The sequence below is a fragment of the Hyperolius riggenbachi genome, chromosome 3 (genome assembly GCF_040937935.1).
Source record: "Hyperolius riggenbachi isolate aHypRig1 chromosome 3, aHypRig1.pri, whole genome shotgun sequence".
NCBI classification, from domain to species: domain Eukaryota; kingdom Metazoa; phylum Chordata; class Amphibia; order Anura; family Hyperoliidae; genus Hyperolius; species Hyperolius riggenbachi.
This window is the reverse complement of record NC_090648.1, coordinates 63252519-63267819: the sequence shown is the minus strand read 5'-3', so window position 1 is coordinate 63267819 and position 15301 is coordinate 63252519. Positions and strand designations below refer to the sequence as shown.

Sequence of the window (15301 nt, the reverse complement as noted above, 5' to 3'; positions counted from 1 at the left end):
TATCAGCTAGGAGAAAAAGTGAATTGAATAAGGGCAGTGTGAAGTGACAGCCTATTGGGACAATTAGAGTGTGGGGATGAGGTCCTTTAACCGATTCTGGCCCGACGCAGTACAAATCTACGGCGGGCAGGGGGCGCTGCGGTCCTGACCGGACGTATCTTCTACGTCCCATTAACCGCACACCCTGCCATTCCCATCGCGTTCAACCCACCGAAATGCGCATGCTCTATGATGGCAGAGCACTGTGAGCCGGGCAGGAGCCGTTTTCATTGGCTCCTGGCCCTGTCTTTCATGTAAGCAGCTCCCATTGGCGTACATGGGAAAACAGGGTCAGGAGCCAATGAGAGCGGCTCCTGACCCGCTCACATGACTCTTCCGCCATAGAGACGGAAGAGTCTGTATCCTGGGGGTCCCGGCGAGCGACGATGACGGCGGTTGCGGCGGTAAGGTGCGGCGATTCGTCGGGATTGGACCAGTAGTCTCTGGTCCTTAGGTGCCCGGAGACCGCTGGTCCGAAAGTGGTTAATGTGACTGGACCCGCTGGTGCTCAGGGCAGGAGGAGTGGAGCGGAACTAAAGTGATTAGCGTTTGCTATGCTGCAGTTCAGTAGCATAGCCTGCGCAGAGTGCTTCCCGATTCTGCTCGCTACGCAGCCAATAGCGCGCAGGGACACTTAAGGCGCATGCATTCACTAGCAGCTAACTCGCGCTGTTACGCGGCGCTGTGTTTAGTGAATCAAGCCCCTTGTCCTTGCTATCTAACTCTACCCCAGAGCTGCAGCTTGATGAAAGGTGAAGTGGGGTGTCCAGGGAGGAGTGAAGGCATGCAGTAACTACAGGGGAGAAAGGACTAAGGTTCATTTTTTAGGGGAAGTGGGGAAGGTAGATGGAGATGCCAATGTACAGAGGACCTGGGGGAATGGGAGGTGCCTTGTCTGAGGAGAGAATGAAGCGAGACCATGCTGAAGGTGTGTTTATGAGGTTATGCACAGTTCTGAACACATGAACCTTCTGTCATCTTACAGACCTGCCCAGCAGCTCCTGATGGCTTCCTGAACGTACATTTGATCCCTCACACACACAATGATGTGGGCTGGCTGAAGACAGTGGATCAGTATTACTATGGAGGTAAGTAAACTGCTTTTGATTGGGTTATTGCATCACAAGACACATAATACTATATAATAATTAGCCTTTGTCTCTGTGTCCCATGTCCCTGTGTTAGTGCTTTTGCGCCACTGCGCATGTGCCGCACGGACAGCTGTTGGGGCAGAACGACGATGGGCCGTGTGCGTGGCGCTGGTGCACGCTGACATGCAGCGGTTACAGACTCCCCCCTACCCCACCCCCCCCCCCCGCCCACGAAACGCTCTTGCGTAATGCCCCAGCTCGAGTTTGCTTTCAACCATACCAGTTGGCTGTCCTGCTGAACTATTTGGCTGCAGTAGTGTCTGATTCACACACCTGAAACAAGCATGTGGCTAATGCATTCAGGCTTCAGTCAGAAACACCTGATCTGCTGCATGCTTGTTCAGGGTCTGTGGCTAAAAGTATTAGAGGCAGAGGATAAACAGGACAGTCAGGCAACTGGCATTCTTAAAACCATATCTGGTGTAAATTTAAAATGCCTTCAAAACAAAAACAAACAAACTCCCAAAAGAATCCAAGGAAAAAGAAACAGACTGCTAGCCTTGAGTTCTTGCTTGGCTGACACCCTGGGGTTTAAAGCGGATCCGAGATGAAAAACTAACTATAACAAGTAACTTGTCTATATAGCTTATAAGTTAAGATAGTTTACACAGCATATCTAGCTGCAAACAGCTTCAAACGTTTTTGATTATTTATTCCTGTGATACAATGACAGCCATGTTCTGTTTGTCACAGGCTAAGGGCTGGAGATGCTATCAGCGTGCCTGTGTGTAAATTCAGTCCCCTCTCCACCTCCCTCCTCCCCTCTGCCTCTGAAATCACTGGCTACTAACCTCCTCCTGCCCAGACTGAGCTCCCATAAGCCCTTGCTACAGTGCCGAGGCACAAAAGGAGCTGTGGGCGGGACTTGTTTAGTTTATAGGGAATTACAGTATGAAAACAAAACAAAGTATTTGGCTTGAGGAATGCCCTATAAACTATATGAAAGGAACACTATTATGCAATGAGTAAAAGTTTTTTTATCTCAGACCCACTTTAAGGGCTCCGTTCACAATTTTACTAGAAGTCTTCCTAAACAAATGTTTTTGACGGTTTTGGGCAGCCTTTTGCTGTACATCAGGCATGATGATGAGCGAGAACGATTTCACGAAAAAGCTAAATAGTGTGTGTTTTGCAAGGATTAACTCACCTAAGACACCGCCTCCCTTTTGATTTGTTCCATGCTGCGTTCCATCTTCTAACACTTCTGCTTTGAGAGTGGGCGTTCAGTTTAGAAGGTAGAAGTGTAAGAAGACGGAAAACTGCATGGAGTGCATCGGAAGGAAGGCGGAGGCAAGCTAATCCCAGTATACTTAGTCCACGCACCCGCACACTCCAGGATGGTTTTGCTTTGATTTCTGCTTTATGGAAAGGGGGAGGAGCTGGAGCGCACAGTCAGCACCTGCACGGAACAGAACAGCTGTACACGCCTAGAAAAAAGTGATAAATAATCATGAATAATCATTCCAGGCAAATGAAGTTATTACTCTTGTGAATTGTTGACTTTTTAAAAGTATTTGGTTAGAATTGCAGGAGCCGAAGCTTTTCTTGTGCAGATTATCAGAGTTGTGTAAAGGAGGAAGTCCTGTATTATCTGGTCACCTCATCTCTCACCCATATTAATCAACGTCCACAACATCCATCTGTAGCAATGAAGCTACGGGGAGGGTTGGGGCACGGCTGGTGCTCAGTTTGGTGTCAGAAATCTGCCATTTGCATATTATGGCACGGGTGGTGGAGGAAGGTTTCACACAGATTACATTATTTTGCAAGACCGAGAACTATATAGGTAATGTGGATCAGAACTCACAGATAGCCAGCGGCTAACACAACATCCTAAGATAAACGAGATTGTTGGTGCCACATAACCATCGGTCCTCTGGGCCTGAAACCAATTAAAAATATGAACAGATACTCCCCTATGGAGAGGGAAGGATCTGGGTCCTATAGAACCTTCCCGTTCCTCTACTGGTGCCCTCATTCCAGCACTATATTCTTGCAGATACCCTTTTTCCCTGAAAAGAAGACATCCCCTGAAAGGACACTGTAGGTACAAGGGGGACACAGGGGCACACAAGAGGTGGAGCCAGCAAAGGAAGAGGTGGCTCAGTGAGGAAGACAGGATACACAGCACACTTTTGTGTTCACAGAAATATAAGACATTCCCTGAAAATAAGCCCTAGCACAACATTTGGAGCAAAAATTAATGACACTTTGTCTTTTTTTTTCGGGGAAACTCGGTATGTAGCATGAGGCCTGATCTTCATCTAGTAACAGCCATCTCCCCTGCAGCCAGGATTGGGACACCTGTTCTACACTGAGTGGCGAAAAAATTAGAGACACTAATAACAAGTTGGTCCACCTTTAGCTCTGATCACTGCCAATATTCTTCTTGGCATGGACTCAAAAAGATGCTGATACGGTTGCTGAGGAATGTTGGCAGGGGCGAGCCTGGGGTGCCTGGCACCTGGGTGCAAGATTTTCTCTGGCGCCTATGGGAGTGGTTAAATTAACCGCGCCCAACCACATAACCACACCAGTGTCCTGCCTAATCACACCCACACCTTCCACCTCTTTCCGCATGCATGTGATACCCCATTCTTACCCCTCTTCCATGGGCTTGCTCCTGGCTGGCTTTGGCTTCCTGCGAGTCTGCTAGTCTCTGGACTGACTCAGGCTGAGAGGCTCTGCGAGTGCGACGCAGTCACACACTGCGTATTTATGGCTGCCTGCGGCCACCCTACTCTCGCTCGCTGTCGTAGGCTCCTCCCCCGCCAAGCCCAAGCGTGAGGTGGGCTGCCTGTATCTTTCCCGTTGCGCCGCGCAGCCTGCCAGTGTTGCCAACCTTTCACGTTATTTTTTTTTACTGACAAATACCTAAAAATTTACTGACAAAAGATTATTTTTACTGACAATTTCCCCACTAAATGCACATAAGAGACAGCTTTTCCCCATGTAAATGCACATAACAAGAGGCAGCTTCTCCCCATGTAAATGCACATAACAAGAGACCGCTTTTCCCCATGTAAATGCACATAACAAGAGACCGCTTTTCACCAGCAAATGCACATAACGAGACTGCTTTTCACCAGCAAATGCACATAACAAGAGACCGCTTTTCACCAGCAAATGCACATAACAAGAGACCGCTTTTCACCAGCAAATGCACATAACAAGAGACCGCTTTTCACCAGCAAATGCACATAACAAGAGACCGCTTTTCACCAGCAAATGCACATAACAAGAGACCGCTTTTCACCAGCAAATGCACATAACAAGAGACCGCTTTTCACCAGCAAATGCACATAAGAGAGATTTTCACCAGTAAATGCACATAATGACAAACAGACAGTGTCCCCAGAATATATAGCCAGGGATATATGTCCCCAGGATAGGTAGCCAGGGGGTTTATGCGCCCAGGATAGGTAGCCAGGGGGTATGTGCGCCCAGGATAGGTAGCCAGGGGGTATATGCGCCCAGGATAGGTAGCCAGGGGGTATGTGCGCCCAGGATAGGTAGCCAGGGGGTATGTGCGCCCAGGATAGGTAGCCAGGGGGTATGTGCGCCCAGGATAGGTAGCCAGGGGGTATGTGCGCCCAGGATAGGTAGCCAGGGGGTATGTGCGCCCAGGATAGGTAGCCAGGGGGTATGTGCGCCCAGGATAGGTAGCCAGGGGGTATGTGCGCCCAGGATAGGTAGCCAGGGGGTATGTGCGCCCAGGATAGGTAGCCAGGGGGTATGTGCGCCCAGGATAGGTAGCCAGGGGGTATGTGCGCCCAGGATAGGTAGCCAGGGGGTATGTGCGCCCAGGATAGGTAGCCAGGGGGTATGTGCGCCCAGGATAGGTAGCCAGGGGGTATGTGCGCCCAGGATAGGTAGCCAGGGGGTATGTGCGCCCAGGATAGGTAGCCAGGGGGTATGTGCGCCCAGGATAGGTAGCCAAGGGGGTATGTGCGCCCAGGATAGGTAGCCAAGGGGGTATGTGCGCCCAGGATAGGTAGCCAAGGGGGTATGTGCGCCCAGGATAGGTAGCCAAGGGGGTATGTGCGCCCAGGATAGGTAGCCAAGGGGGTATGTGCGCCCAGGATAGGTAGCCAAGGGGGTATGTGCGCCCAGGATAGGTAGCCAAGGGGGTATGTGCGCCCAGGATAGGTAGCCAAGGGGGTATGTGCGCCCAGGATAGGTAGCCAAGGGGGTATGTGCGCCCAGGATAGGTAGCCAAGGGGGTATGTGCGCCCAGGATAGGTAGCCAAGGGGGTATGTGCGCCCAGGATAGGTAGCCAAGGGGGTATGTGCGCCCAGGATAGGTAGCCAAGGGGGTATGTGCGCCCAGGATAGGTAGCCAAGGGGGTATGTGCGCCCAGGATAGGTAGCCAAGGGGGTATGTGCGCCCAGGATAGGTAGCCAAGGGGGTATGTGCGCCCAGGATAGGTAGCCAAGGGGGTATGTGCGCCCAGGATAGGTAGCCAAGGGGGTATGTGCGCCCAGGATAGGTAGCCAAGGGGGTATGTGCGCCCAGGATAGGTAGCCAAGGGGGTATGTGCGCCCAGGATAGGTAGCCAAGGGGGTATGTGCGCCCAGGATAGGTAGCCAGGGGGTATGTGCGCCCAGGATAGCTAGTGAGTGACAGGAGCGCGCCCCGCCGCCGCTCCCTCCGCTCCCCCCTCACCTTTCAGCAGCTTTAGTCAGACCTCAATCAGCGGGCGACCCAACCAGGAAAAGGGCGCCGGACGCACCCGCTCTATATGCGGAAGTGATGTCACTTCCGCATATCAGTGCGGCGTGCTAGGTCCTAGCGCCCGCCCGCCTGATCGAGGTCTGACGCGGCGGCTGGAGGGAGGGAGCTTGAAGCAGCGGCGGCGGCCACAGGGGGAGAGTGGGGCCGGGCGGCGCCTCTGAGGCAGGCGCCTGGGTGCCTTGCACCCGCAGCACCCGCCCAGGCTCGGCCCTGAATGTTGGCCCATGCTGACATAATGGCAGCTCTAAGTTGGGTCAGAATGGATGGTGGTGTTTCCAAGCTTTGAAGCGATCTTTCAACTTCGTCCTACAAATGCTCAGTAGGTTTAAGTCTCAGTCCGTATTTCTGATCTCCCCTTCCTGTTGTAGATTAGCATAAGGTGGTGCTATAGGATTACTAAAATCATCATGATTATTAAAGCTAACTCTCTGGTTATTGCTTATTCTCTAACATACTGAATTTTGGTATAGGCTGTCCGTTGCTGTGCATTACCTCAGTATGACCGTGTGGATTACCTCGTAACCTTAATCGCTTCCTCTTTCAGCACGTAATAACATCCAGCATGCCGGAGTGCAGTACATACTGGATTCTGTGATACCACAGTTACTGGCGGACCCCAAGAGGCGATTTATCTATGTGGAGAGCGCATTTTTCTGGCGCTGGTGGAAGCAGCAGACGGAGACTATGCAAAAAGATGTAGCACGACTAGTACAAGAAGGTAAGCTGCAGAGGGCATGGCCACACCCTACCAGAGGACGTGAAAATAAGGCACTGCACTCTCCTCTCTACTAAATCCTAGATTACACTGTTTATTCATCTATGAGATGATAAAAGGGCTACAGAGCTGAAAAGGAAAAAATGCAAACCCCCCTCCCCCAGGGAATTCAACACAGGACTAGAGAGCAAACATGTAACATAAACATTGCAGGAGAAGAGAGGCAACTGTGAGTAAAGCATTGAGTCGGTGCATGGTACATGATAAACACAAATTTACTGTTTTAACAAACAGAAGAGAGAGACAAATAAAATGTGTAGGTTTAATTACTTGGGGACCCACGCTACGCTTATCTACGCCCTGCAGAACTTCACTACGGGCTCAGGGGAGTAGATGAGCGTACTGTTTATTTACTAACGCCACTCACGATCGCGCTTGTCTCCTGTCTGGATTTGCCGCAGTCCTGTCCCTCCGTGATCGGGGATTGAATAACAGCGGTTTCCATCCCAGATCAGAGTCTCCAATGACTTAGAGCTCCTGGCAGCTCTGATTAAAGAAAAAAAAAAAAAAACCATACAGAAACAAATGTAAACACTAGGCTCCATGTTATATTTTCTCAACACGGAACTCAGTGTAGCACCATCTTGTGGCCAAAAAGTAAAAATACATCCAAATACACTCTAATACACTAATCCGTAGGAGAATGTTTTATTTTTTTTTTAATCCCTTCCTCCCTACCCAATAGTTACATAATAAAGCACTTGTAAAAAAAATAAAAAAATACACCATTTAAAATATCTATCTACATCTCACGGAATTTTTTAATATGTAGGCTATGGTGGTATATTACTGTGGCTTTTGTAAATAAAGGCTTGGAATTGTTATATAAATATAAAAAACACTAAACGGAAAAAGACACCTTTTTATTTCCAAATAAAATATTATTGCCATACATTGTACTAGTGACACAATTTAAACATTGTAATAACCGGGACAAATGGGCAAATTGTCTGTTTCATCATTAATGGCACATTTTGTTTTTAAACTACAATGGCTGAAAGGTGATAAATGGTAAATTTTTTTTTCATTTTTTTTCTTCTTTTTCCTTGAAAAATGCATATAAATAAAATAATTCTTAGCAAAAAGTACTGCCCAAAGAAAGCCTAGTTTGTCCTGCAAAAAATAATATATAGATAATTTCAGTGTGATAAGTAGCAATAAAGTTAGTGGCGAATGAGTGGGAGGAGCGTTATGTGAAAACTGCTGTGGACCTGAAGGGGAAAAAACCTGTGGTCCTGATCCTGAAGTGGTTAATGTACAATAGAACGGTTTACATGAAAGTGAGTCTGAAGTGAAGTTAAAAAAAAAATAAAAAATAAAAAAAAACCCAGATACTCGCCTAAGAGAAGGGTCTGGGTCCTATAGAGCTTTCCCGGTCTTCCTACAGTCCCCCCGTTCCAGCACTGGATCACCCATTAGCAGTTTCCAACCCATCACTTCCGCCGCTGCTGGAGGCTTCGGGAACCCCGGTGCTCCTGAAGACGTGCTGCTCTGTACTGTACATGTGCGAGTATGCAATGTCGCGCATGCGCAGTACGGAGCAGTCCGTCTTTGGGAGCACTCTGCTCCCAAAGATTGCCGAAACCTCCAGCAGCGGCAGAAATGAGCCGTGTCTGACCCATCGGTCGGAGACTAACAGGGGATCCTGCGATGAAACGCGGGGACTGTAGAAGGACCATGTTTTGTTTTGTTTTTCAACTTCGCTTCAGACTCCCATTAAAGCTTTAGTGGATTAAAATGAAGAAATAATGTATTTTTTTAAGTTTTTCCTTATTTTTCCCTTTAAAATGCATAGAAAATAAGATAATTCCTTAACCATTTTGCCTTTTGGACATGACTTTCACATCCAAAAGGCTGCTGCGCACTCCCGTGCCGCCCCCCCCCCCCCCCCCCCCCTCAGTAGCCCGGAGATCAATGAATGGAAACATTGTTCCCATTCATTGATCTAAGTCCCGGGTAAAAAAATACCAATGGCTTCTTTTCAGAGGCTGCAGTCTTTCTGAAAAAAAAAAATAATCATGTCCTCATAGTTCCTGTAAGCGAGTGTGCTCGCTCACAGGGTACAAAAACAAAAATATCACTGTGGCCATCTTGTGGGTAAATAGTAAAGCTACATGCACATAAATTTTTATTACAAAAAGACACAATAAATTATCTTTAAAATTAACGGATTACCTCCCACACCCAAAAAATACCCAAATAAAAAAAAGCAATAAAAGAAAACTAAAAAAAAACAGTTACTAAGGGTCTGAACTTTTTAAATCTGCATGTCAAGAGGGTACATTACTAATATTTTTTAACCTATTTTAGTTCCTGGACGTAGAAACTGCGTCCAGGAACCATGCGCACTCCCGCGGCCGATTGCGTGCACGCGCGCTCCCGGCCCGTTAGCCAGGCAATCAGTGAATCGGGCTATGGTGCCCGATCACTGATTCCTCTCCCCCGCTGAAAAAGCGTCAGCTTCTCTATATAAATCTATGGTTACATCCCACCCTCCCAAAACTACCCAAATAAAATGTTTAATATAAAAAAACCATTACAATAAAAAAAAATGTAAATATTTACCTAAGGGTCTAAACTTTTTAAATATCAATGTAAAGATGAAATATTTCTATTTTTTTTTTTTTTATTTTAAACTTGTAAATAGTGATAGATGCAAAACGGAAAAAATGCACCTTTATTTCCAAATAAAATGTTGTCGCCATACATTGATAGGGACATAATTTTAACGGTGTAATAACCGGGACATATGGGCAAATACGTGAGTATTTATGGAGGCATGTATTATTTTAAAACTATAATGGCTGAAAACTGAGAAATAATGAATTTTTTTCCGTTTTTTTTTTCTTCCTGTTAAAATGCATTTACGGTAAAGTGGCTCTTAGCAAAATGTAACCCTCAAAAAAAGCTTAATTGGTGGCGGAAAAAACAAGATATAGATCAGTTCATTGTGATAAGTAGTGATAAAGTTATAGGCTAATGAATGGGAGGTGAACATTTCTCAAGTGAAAACGACGGAACGCGAATGGGTTAAATTATAAGCTTATAAATAGTGATGGATGCAAAACTGAAAAAATGCACCTTTTTTTTTTCCAAATAAAATATTGGCACCATACATTGTGATAGGGACATAATTTAAATGGTGTAATAACCGGGACAAATGGGCAAATGTGTGGGTTTTAATTATGGTAGCTTGTATTATTTTTAAAGCAATAATGGCCAAAAACTGAGAATCCATTTTTTTTTCTTAATATTCCTGTTAAAATGCATTTAGAAAAAAAAAATGGCAAAATAAACCACCCAAGAAAGCCTAATTGGTGGCAGAAAAAACAAGATTAATTGTGATAAGTAGTGATAAAGTTATTGGCGAATGAATGGGAGGTGAAAATTGCTCAGCTGCATAAGGTGAAAAACGACTGAAGGCTGAAGTGGTAAAAAAAAAAAACTAGATAATTTAGTGTGATAGTAGGGATACATTTATTGCCAAAGTGATCAGAGCTGCGCTGAATTGTGAAAACAACCTCAGTAGCAAAGTACCTGACCTGATGGTGGCCACCTGATACCTGACCTGTGGTAAATCTGCATAATGTAAATTCAGAGGTTTGTTCACACTGGATCCACATACCTCTGTGCGTTCTCTGTTTCCTTTTATCCTTCTATGCCAAAGATGTCATTACTTTGAGCACCAGGAGCTTTTTCTGCTCAGTCATGGCACTTGTTGATCCTTTTCTGTATTTTCTTTCGCGTCAGGCCGCTTGGAGTTTATAAATGGCGGTTGGTCTATGAACGATGAAGCCGCCACACACTACAATGGCATCATTGACCAGATGACACTAGGCTTGCAGTTCTTGCAGAATACATTTGGTGAGTGCGGTAGGCCGCGGGTGGCCTGGCACATCGATCCGTTTGGACACTCCCGGGAACAGGCTTTGCTGTTTGCACAGGTACATGAGTCTGTCTATCCTACTAAACCCACTGTAGCTGTACCCTTCATGATTATTTTACAGTCTGTTCAATTGTACAGTTGTGGGAGGAACAAGAGGTGGGGTAGTATACAATAATCCTACCTAGAGTCTGCGTGGTTTTTGGATATCTAGTAGGAGTAAAACTTTGTCAAAGGGAGAATGGCCTAATAAGGTTAAGCATATTCTTTGTCGGAAAAAGTGAGTTTGGAGGGAACGTTTAAAGATATTAAAGGTTGGAGAGTGACGGATGTCTTGTGGCAGGGGATTCCAGAGGAGGGGTGGGGCATGTGCAAATCAAACTCCTGTTCATTATCTTAAATCCTTATTCCCTCCAAAAAACAAGAGATGGTGGACTTGATTCACTAAGCTGCGCTGCTACAACCCAAAAAAAGTTTTACTCACCTGGGGCTTCTACCAGCCCCCTGCAGCCATCCTGTGCCCTCGCAGTCTCGCTCCGATGTTCCTGTCCCCCGCCGGCAGCCACTTTAGTTTTTGGCAACAGGCCTGGGAACGTGAGTGATTCTTTGCAATCCTGGCCGCAATAGCAGTATAGAGGGCGCTATTGCGGCCAGGATTGCGAAGAATCACTAGCGTTCCCAGGCCTGTCGGCACTTGTCACCAAAAACGGAATTGGCTGCCGGCGGGGGACTGGAGCATCGGAGCGAGACTGTGAGGGCACCGGACAGCTGCAGGGGGCTGGTAGAAGCCCCAGGTGAGTAAAGCTCATTTTTTTGGGGGTTGCCTTAAGTGTCCCTTTAAAGCGGATCTGAGATAAAAAAAAACTAACTAGAACAAGTAAGTTGTCTATATGTCTTATCTAAAATTTAGATAGCTTACACAACACATCTAGCTGCAAACAGCTTCAACAGTTTATAATTATTTCTTCCCTTGATACAATGGGAGCAGCCATGTTCGGCTTGTAAACATTACACACAGGCAAGCTGATCTGCATCTCCTCCCCTCAGCCTGTGAAAGCTTCACTCCCCTCTCCTCCTCCCTCCTCCCCTCTGCATCTGAAATCTGTGTCTAATAACACTCCTCCTCCTTAACCCCCTTGGCGGTATGAAAAATACCGCCAGGGGGCAGCGCAGCAGTTTTTTTTTTTTTTTTTTTTAAATCATGTAGCGAGCACTACACCAGGGCTCGCTACATGATAGCCGCTGCTCAGCGGCATCCCCCCAGCCCCGCCGATCGCCTCCGGCGATAGGCGATCAGGAAATCCCGTTCAAAGAACGGGATTTCCTGGAGGGCTTCCCCCGTCGCCATGGCGACGGGGCGGGATGACGTCACCGACGTCGGGACGTCATTGGGAGACCCGATCCACCCCTTGTCGCTGCCTGGCACTGATTGGCCAGGCAGCGCAGGGGTCTGGGGGGGGGTGCCGCACGCCGCACCGGATTGCGGCGATCGGGCGCGCGGCGGCGGCGATCGGGGTGCTGGCGCAGCTAGCAAAGTGCTAGCTGCGTCCAGCAAAAAAAAAAATTATGAAAATCGGCCCAGCAGCGCCTGAGCGGCACCCTCCGGCGGCTTACCCCGTGTCACACACGGGGTTACCGCTAAGGAGGTTAAGCCCTTGATACATGGGTCTGAGTGCCAAGGCACTGGAGAAGCTGTGGGCGAGGCTTGTTTATTTTATTGGGAATTAGAGTATTAAACAAAAATAAAAATAATATAAATAAAAAAAAAATATATATATATATATATATATATATATATATATATATATATATATATATATATATATATATATATATATATATATATATATATATATATATATATATATATATATATATATATATATATATATATATATATATATATATATATATATATATATATATATATATATATATATATATATATATATATATATATATATATATATATATATAGGCATGGGGAATGCCCTATAAACTATATGAAAGGAACACAATTATGCAATGCGTAAAAGTTTATTTCGGATCCACTTTAATGACAGCAGGCAGTGTTATAATCCCCTGCGCATGCTATGCAGCCATAGCGTGCGCAGACAAATTATGCTGGGCTCAGATAGTTTAAAGAGCACTTTGTTACACTTAACGAGCGCTCCACTGAACCCGCCCGGAGCCCCGGTGGGTCCAGTAGTTTCAAAGTACGATATTCCTGCACTTTGATTAGCCCTGTAGGCTGCCTGTCACTTGACAGTCAGGCTGTTGGACCAATCAAATTGCAGGGGATTCTAACACTCCCTGCTGCAGCACAGCTAAGTGAATCAAGCCCAGTGTAATACTGTAGGACACCAATCTTAACCTTCCACGCAGGAGGATTTCTCATACCCTGCTGGGCCGATTTGCAGAATTTTATTTATTTTTATTTTTTTGCTACACGCAGCTAGCACTTTGCTAACTGCGTTTGCACACCGATCGCCGGCAATTCGCCGCTACCTGCTGTGCCGGGATTTCCTGACCGCAGATCGCCGGAGGCGATCGGAGCGGGTGGGGGGATGCCGCTGCACAGCGGCTATCATGTAGCTAGGCTCGCTACATGATTCTACATAAACTAAACACTGGCGGAGGTGCCCTGAGTGTGAAGTCTTAGCTTCTCAGAAGAACAAATCATCAGTAATTGATAAAGAAATGTTTATTCATGCACGTTAGACAACGCGTTCCACGGGTCTTAGCCCACTTCCTCCGGTCAACACAAGTGCCTGCAGCGATTCTGTCATACGCTAGGGCGCCCAATTTCAATTCTAATCTACATACATCGACCCAACAACATGCGCTCAAATGTACAGCTGCACCTTAAAACAGAACGGCAACTGCGATTGATTTAACTCCTCCTCGTCTGTCACCTGCATCAACTTTCACAGGAACTGTACCTTATGGTTCATACAAAGAACCAACATAGCGTAACACTGCAATGGTACTGCTGTGTATTATAATCGTTCCCCCCCCCCCCCCCCCCCTCCAGGTCTGCAGCAGGTGACAGGCCTCCAACAGCATGCCTTCTGATTGTGTTTACCAGCTCCCAATGCTGATTCCACCACGGAACAGCAAAAGGCACTTTATGGGATCACTGTCCCTCTTGCTGGATGTATGGCAGCCTTATCCGCTCATCCTTTAAAAACTCAAAACCTGCCTCTCGGGGCGTATCACTTCTTTAAGGCTGGGTGCACACATTGCAGAAACGCTAGCGTTGTAGAAAATGCTGCATTTTTGCCGCTAAAGGAAGTGTATGGGCCGCAGGAAAAACGCATATAAAAAAACACATGCGTTTTTTTTATATGTGTGAGTTTTCAAAAATGCTGGTTTTGTTGCATAATATGCAAAACCTCACATAATGAAAGTCCATGAAAACGCAATGGAATGCGTTTTCGATGCATTTTTGTATGGGGTTTTTTCCCCCCCAAAAATTGTTTTGTGATCCATTTCTGCTTCATGTTGTCTTCCTAGTGATTTTCATAAATGGAAATCTAAAAACGCTTACAAAATGCACATGCGTATGCGAACCGCAAATGCATTAAAACGCACGTAAAAGGTTTAAACACATCTGCGTTAAAAACCGCAAACGCACCAAAAACGCACACAACATAAAATGAAAACATGACATAAAACGCAGCCTTTCATGTTCTGTTGTGTGCACCCAGCCTAATACATTTTAAAATAAATTGCACTCCCAATCCAACAATAGAAAATTCGCATATCCGTAAAACGTTCCCACGCGATCGTCATAAGCTCCACCCAACACGTTTCATCATAACTCATCAGGGACATCTGTAAATTGCCTTTATTATGCATGTTTACATTTCATGTATTATTCTGGCCGCCATTAGACTTTGCCTTGCCCAATTTGGGGTTGAGTTGGCTGTAAAGCAAACCTGAAGCAAAAATAAACTTATTATGAATTGTATGTGTAGTACAGCTAAGAAATAGAACATTAGTAACCAAGAAAAGAATCTCGCATTATTTTCCAGTACAGGAAGAGTTAAGAAACTTCAGTTATCTATGCAAAAGAGCTTCTCTGACCAAACTTGGGTTGAAGTCGGTCCTGTTTTCTGAAGCACGTAAACAAACGAAAACCAGTAATTATTATTATTAATAATAATAATAATAATCATCATAATTGTATTTATAAAGCGCCAACATATTACGCAGTGCTGCACAATAGATAAAAGGGTTAACATACAAGGCAGGTCATACAGGAAACTCACAACAAAACAGGATCATGCAAATTATTTGATAATACAGTGTCATGGGTCAAAATAGAGACTGTTCTAGTCCACAAGAGGGGTGATTGTCAGTAAGATTGCATAATCAAGCTGGATACATTAGGGAGGAGGGCCCTGCCAGAGGCTTACAATCTAAAGGGTGGGGGTGGAGACCATAGGTGCATCTGTTGAGAGGGTGTCTAACAGAACATATTATGGTGATGGTGAGAGAAAGCTTGAGATAAGGTTTTACTGCAGTAAAGTTCAAAGGGTCATTAGTTCTGCTTTGTTTCATAGCTTAAAATACAGTGTGGTTTGTAAACTACAAATATCACAGAATGATGCAATGTTATAAAAAAGCTATATAGCTGAAAATAAAAATAAGATCTCTTTTCTTTGCTACTAATGTTCTATGCATTCTCCAGATCCTCACCTGTGGAACATGGC

At 45.7% G+C, this 15301-nt stretch overlaps 1 protein-coding gene across 1 annotated transcript in view; it reads left to right on the top strand.

The window, feature by feature from the left end:
- Window positions 1–15301, top strand: part of MAN2B1 (mannosidase alpha class 2B member 1) — a 90897-nt gene that overhangs the window by 17662 nt on the left and 57934 nt on the right. The window contains exons 2-4 of the mRNA XM_068274207.1: window positions 1025–1127; window positions 6470–6643; window positions 10451–10644. Coding sequence (XP_068130308.1) covers window positions 1025–1127; window positions 6470–6643; window positions 10451–10644 — 471 coding nt within the window. The remainder of the gene's footprint in view (window positions 1–1024; window positions 1128–6469; window positions 6644–10450; window positions 10645–15301) is intronic.